Below are 5,405 nucleotides of genomic sequence, written 5' to 3' on the forward strand. Positions count from 1 at the left end.
TAACTCTCCTAGCTGCTGCCATGTTACCTAGAAATAGGGAACAAGGAAATAAATTGGCAAGAAAGTAAATTAATAACTAGAAAAAAACTCTTGGTAAGGTATGAGAACTGGAAATCCTATCCTAGTTATCCTTATCAATTGTGATGAGAATTGTCCGTTGCTCCCACTTAGTTAACCTTACTAAATAAAGGAAAGTCAAGTGGACAAATCAATTTGATTACTCAAGTCCTAGTCAACTCCTAAGGAAAGACTAGCTTTAGAGGGATCCAAATTGTTACGGATCCAACCCACGGATCCTACACCCAGAATAACTCCGGACCCAGTCGCCCAGGTCCAAAACCCGCTCCACCACTCAAAGGGCCCGAAACCGGCCCGATAAGAACTCCTAACCAACTTTCGAATTCAAATGTCTCCCATATCTTATCCTAGATATTCACGACCACCTATAAATAAAAGACTCTAGTCCCTCCAGGTATTCACTCATTCCTCACACCTTATACCTCTCATATCTATTCTGACTTGAGCGTCGGAGTGTCTTTGCAGGTACCTCCCCCCACCGCTCCAACCTAGTGATCCGGCACCTGTCTCGACCCGCAAGTTCCCGATCCATCCCTCAACCCGTACTGGAGACATCTCGTACATTGGCACCGTCTATGGGGACTTGCGCCGATTGAGCTAGAATAGGGGACGTACTTGAAGAAACCTCCTTAAGCCAAGATAACTCCCGAACAAGAAATCCGACCCCCGAACACCAGGAGGTCACGAATCGTGGAAGGATACAAAGTACCATCCACCATGCCACCCCAGGGCAGAATAAAGAAAACATACACGTCGTCACGGAACCACGGCACCCCGAAAACACGGGGGACAAAGTGGCACAAATAATCCAAGATCTCTGCCTCCGAGTCCAGGAACTCGAAGGCAGAATGGCCACCAAGGAAAGATACAACGCCGAAAATGGAAGCCACACAACCTCTAGATCAAAATCTTGCCACGGCAAATCGCCAACTTGACAACACGATGGGAGAGACAATCGCAGCACCTCGCGCGACCCCATGCTTGAAATGTCGCCAGAACGGCGACACAGTAAAGGTACAACTGCAGCGCTTCCCGAGATCTATGTCATCAACACGACTAAGATGAAGACTGACGACACCGAGAAACCAAGCGCACGAGAAACGACCACACAATAATGGGAGCTACTCCCTTCACGGAAAGGATCTTAAAAGCAAAACTCCCCAAAGGTTTTGATAAACCCACAGACATGAAGTATGACAGAACCAAAGATCCTCAGGAACACCTAACGGCCTTTGAGACCAGGATGAACCTAGAAGGCGCGGCCGACGCAGTCCGATGCAGAGCTTTTCCGGTAACCCTAGCCGGGCCAGCAATCAAATGGTTCAACGCCCTCCTTAACAGATTCATAACCGGTTTCCACGACATTTCACAAAAGTTCATGACCCAATTTACAACCAGAATCACTAAAGCTAAACACCCCATCAGCCTGCTAGGGGTCACACAGAAACAGGACGAGTCCACAAGGAAATACCTCGACCGTTTCAACGACGAATGCCTAACAGTCGACGGGCTCACAGATTTCGTCGCAAGCCTCTGCTTAACCAACGGGCTCATGAACGAAGATTTCTGCAAGCACCTTACCACCAAACCAGTGTGAACCATGCACGAGATCCAGAACGTCGCCAGAGATTACATAAACGACGAGGTGGTCAGCCAGGTCGTCGCTGCCAATAAACGGCAACACAGCAACACCCAACACGGCAACCCGACACCCTGGCATAACCCACCACCCAGAGAAAATCAGAGGGACCATCCCAAACCAACAAACACAAACCGACCACCCAGAATCAGCAAATTCTCTAATTACACACACCTAACAGCCCCAATTACCGAGATATACCACCAAATAGCAGATCGAGGTATCATCCCAAAAGCCCGACAACTCAAAGAAAGAATGAGCGGCAACAAAACCCTTTATTACGACTACCACCGAGGTTACGGGCACAGGACACAAGACTGGTTCGACCTTAAGGACGTCCTCAAACAAACCATAAGAGACGGCAAGCTCCCAGAGTTCGCCAAAATTATCAGAGAGCCAAAACGCGCGGAAAGAGACAGGTCACCAGAAAGAGAAGGACGCAACCCGAGACGCAAAAACAACCCCCTAGGGAAAGCCCAGAGGACGACCCAACCATAATAGTAAACGTTATCACAGGCAAAGACGTATCGGGCAAGTCAAAATCAACACTAAAAAGGACCTCAAAGTCCTGGCCGTCAAAAACCAAACTCCAACCACCACTGACGACAATACGATAACTTTCCTACCCGAGGACTGCCAGCACGGCACTTCGGCCGACAACGCACCTTTCGTCATCTCGGAAAGAATCAGAACAGGACTAGTACGAAGAATACTGGTGGACACCGACGCAGACTCCAACAACCTCTTCCGAGGAGCCTTCGACAAGCTCGGGCTCCGCAATGACAATCTCCAAACACACCACAATAGAGTCACGGGACTCGGAGACAACTTCCTCAAACCGGACGGTTGCATCACCCTCCCTCTCACCATAGGGACGGGTAACCAAAGGTAGACAATTTTACCCGAATTCGTGGTCCTAAAAGACTCCACCGCCTACAACGTCATTCTCGGAAGAAAAACAACCAATGACTTCTACGCTATCATCTTTACCAAATACCTCGATATGAAGTTCACAACGGAAGACGGCTCCATCGGTACTATCCATGGAGACCGGGAAGTCACAGCAGAATGTGACAACACCAGCCTAGCTTTACGGAAGAAGTGTCGCGACGCAGCTGGGATATTCCTAGCCGACCTGGATGCCCGACAAGACAGCCAACCTAGGCCAGAACCAAAAGGTGACATGGAAAAACTACAAGTAGGGCAAACCAAATACCTATACACCTTCATCAATAGGAACCTCCCGTATGACCTTAAAGAGGATCTTTCCCAACTCCTGAAACAAAACAGAGACTTGTTCGCGTTCACACCAGCCAACATGCCCGGAATAGACCCCGACCTAATGTCCCACCGGCTAGCCGTAAATCCCAAAGCCAAACCCGTGGCACAAAGGAGACGAAAATTGTCCCCAGACCGAGCAACTGAGGTCAAAAGGCAAGTAAAAGCCCTATTCGAAGCAAATTTCATCAAGGAACTACCCTACATGACGTGGTTGGCAAATGTCGTGCTAGTAAAGAAATCCAATGGGAAGTGGCGAATGTGCGTCGACTACACGGACCTCAATAAAGCCTGTCCAAAGGACGCCTTTCCCCTACCGAACATCGACGGATTGGTAGATGACACATCCGGCCATCGATACCTCAGCTTCATGGATGCATACTCCGGCTATAATCAAATACCTATGCACTGACCTGATGAGGAAAAAATGACATTCATCACCCCCGACGGGACGTACTGCTACACAGTCATGCCCTTCAGCCTGAAGAATGTCAGAGCCACCTACCAAAGGCTCGTCAACAAGATATTCCAGAACCTGTCCTGGACCAAATTAAAAGTCTACATACACGACATGCTCACCAAGACCGAATCCGGCGAGCAACTCATCAACGACCTCAAGCTCATAATGAACACCCTACGGAAACACCAAATGCGACTCAACCCGACAAAATGCGCCTTTGGAATGGAGACAGGAAAGTTCCTCGACTTTATGATCACACAACTCAGAGTTGAAGCTAACCCAGAGAAATGTCGTGCCGTCCTTGAGATGACAGGCCCAAAAAACCTTAACGACATCCAAAAGCTCACCGGCTGGCTCACTGCGATATCCTGTTTCCTCGGGGCATTGGCAAAAAAAAGCAATCTTTTTCTTCAAACTGATGAAGAAAGGAGCCCCCTTCAAAAGGGAAGCAAAATGCGAAGAAGCATTCTAACATTTCAAAAGAGTCCTAGCGGAACCACCAGTTCTCGCCAAACCCCAAACAGGGGAGACCCTCTACCTATACCTCTCCATAACGGAAGAAGCACTCGCAGTGGCACTCATCTACGAAAACGATAAAAAGAACAAAAACCCATCTACTTCATAAGCAAAGTCCTACAAGACACGGAAACTCGCTACTCATGCCTAGAAAAGCTAGCCTTCGCGCTCCTCACGGCCTCCTGGTGTTTGCGACAGTATTTTCAGGCCCATCCCATGACAGTCCAAACCGACCAAGCGGTCAAACAGGTACTACAAAAACCCGACCTAGCAAGAAGAATGCTAGCATGGTCCATCGAGCTGTCCCAGATCCAAATCAAGTTCGAACCCCGAAATGCAATCAAAGCACAGGCCATGGCCGACTTCATCGCCGAGATGACGCCGGGAAACTCCACCCCCGAGTCATGGAAACTACACGTCGATGGCTCATCGAACATCATCTTCGGAGGTGTCGGAGCCATACTCGAAAGTCAAAACAGGGTTGTAATCGAACAGTCAATGTGATACGAGTTCTCAGTTTCAAATAATCAAGAAGAATATGAGGCCCTCCTGGTAGGCCTAACCCTAGCTAAGGAAGTCGGAGCAAAGGTCCTGGAAGTAAATACCGATTCACATGTAGTCAGTTCCCAAATTAACGGAGACTACCAAACGCGAGATCCCCTACTCTAACCAACGAACTAAAAGAAGGATTCAATCGCGTAACCATACAACACGTTCCTAGGGAACGAAATGCCAGGGCAGACCTCCTCTCTAAACTAGCCAGCACCAAACCAGGACATGGCAACAAGTCGCTAATTTAGGAAGTCGTTAGATCACCATCTATATCAACCACGACTAACGCCTATCTGACACTCTCTAGCCGGGGATCATGGACCTACCCTATCCTACAATATCTCCTCAACGGAACACTACCAGAAGACCCCAAGGAGGAAAAATGGACAAAAAGGGAAGCCGCCAATTACACAGTCATCGCAGGACAACTATACAAACGCGGATTCTCGCAACCCCTGCTCAAATGCGTCGAACCCGGGGACCTGGAGTACATACTCCACAAAGTCCATGAAGGCTGTTGCGGCCACCACATCGGGGGTAAAACCCCGGCCCAGAAAATCATCCAGGCCGGATACTTCTGGCCCACAGTTATCCGAGACTCCATGCCGCTGGTAAAAAACTGTAATAAATGCCAAAGGCACGCCAATATCCATCAGGCCGCCCCACACCAGCTCAGCATCATATCAGCAGAACGGTCATTCGGTACCTGGGGGATTGACCTCGTCGGGCCCTTTCCTGTGGCACCCGGTCAACTCTGGTATCTCATCGTCGCCATAGATTATGACACTAAATGGATCGAGGCCGAACCCCTGGCCTCCATCACGGAAACCCAATGCCGAAAATTCCTCTGGTGACAGATCATAACCCGGTTCGGGATCCCCG

The 5,405-nt window shown here is 49.2% G+C and overlaps 1 protein-coding gene across 1 annotated transcript; it reads left to right on the forward strand.

The window, feature by feature from the left end:
* The first annotated feature begins 1,192 nt into the window (after positions 1–1,192).
* LOC140180641 (uncharacterized) lies at positions 1,193–1,675 on the forward strand. Its single transcript, XM_072221897.1, has one exon. The coding sequence runs from the start codon at positions 1,193–1,195 to the stop codon at positions 1,673–1,675; it is 483 nt and encodes a 160-aa protein (XP_072077998.1).
* Positions 1,676–5,405: the final 3,730 nt, after the last annotated feature.

The sequence above is a fragment of the Arachis hypogaea genome, chromosome 17 (assembly GCF_003086295.3).
Source record: "Arachis hypogaea cultivar Tifrunner chromosome 17, arahy.Tifrunner.gnm2.J5K5, whole genome shotgun sequence".
NCBI lineage: Eukaryota > Viridiplantae > Streptophyta > Magnoliopsida > Fabales > Fabaceae > Arachis > Arachis hypogaea.

What these genes read in the sequence shown, in the direction of transcription:
- LOC140180641 (XM_072221897.1), top strand. Translation starts at nt 1,193, where the DNA reads ATGGGAGCTACTCCCTTCACGGAAAGGATCTTAAAAGCAAAACTCCCC.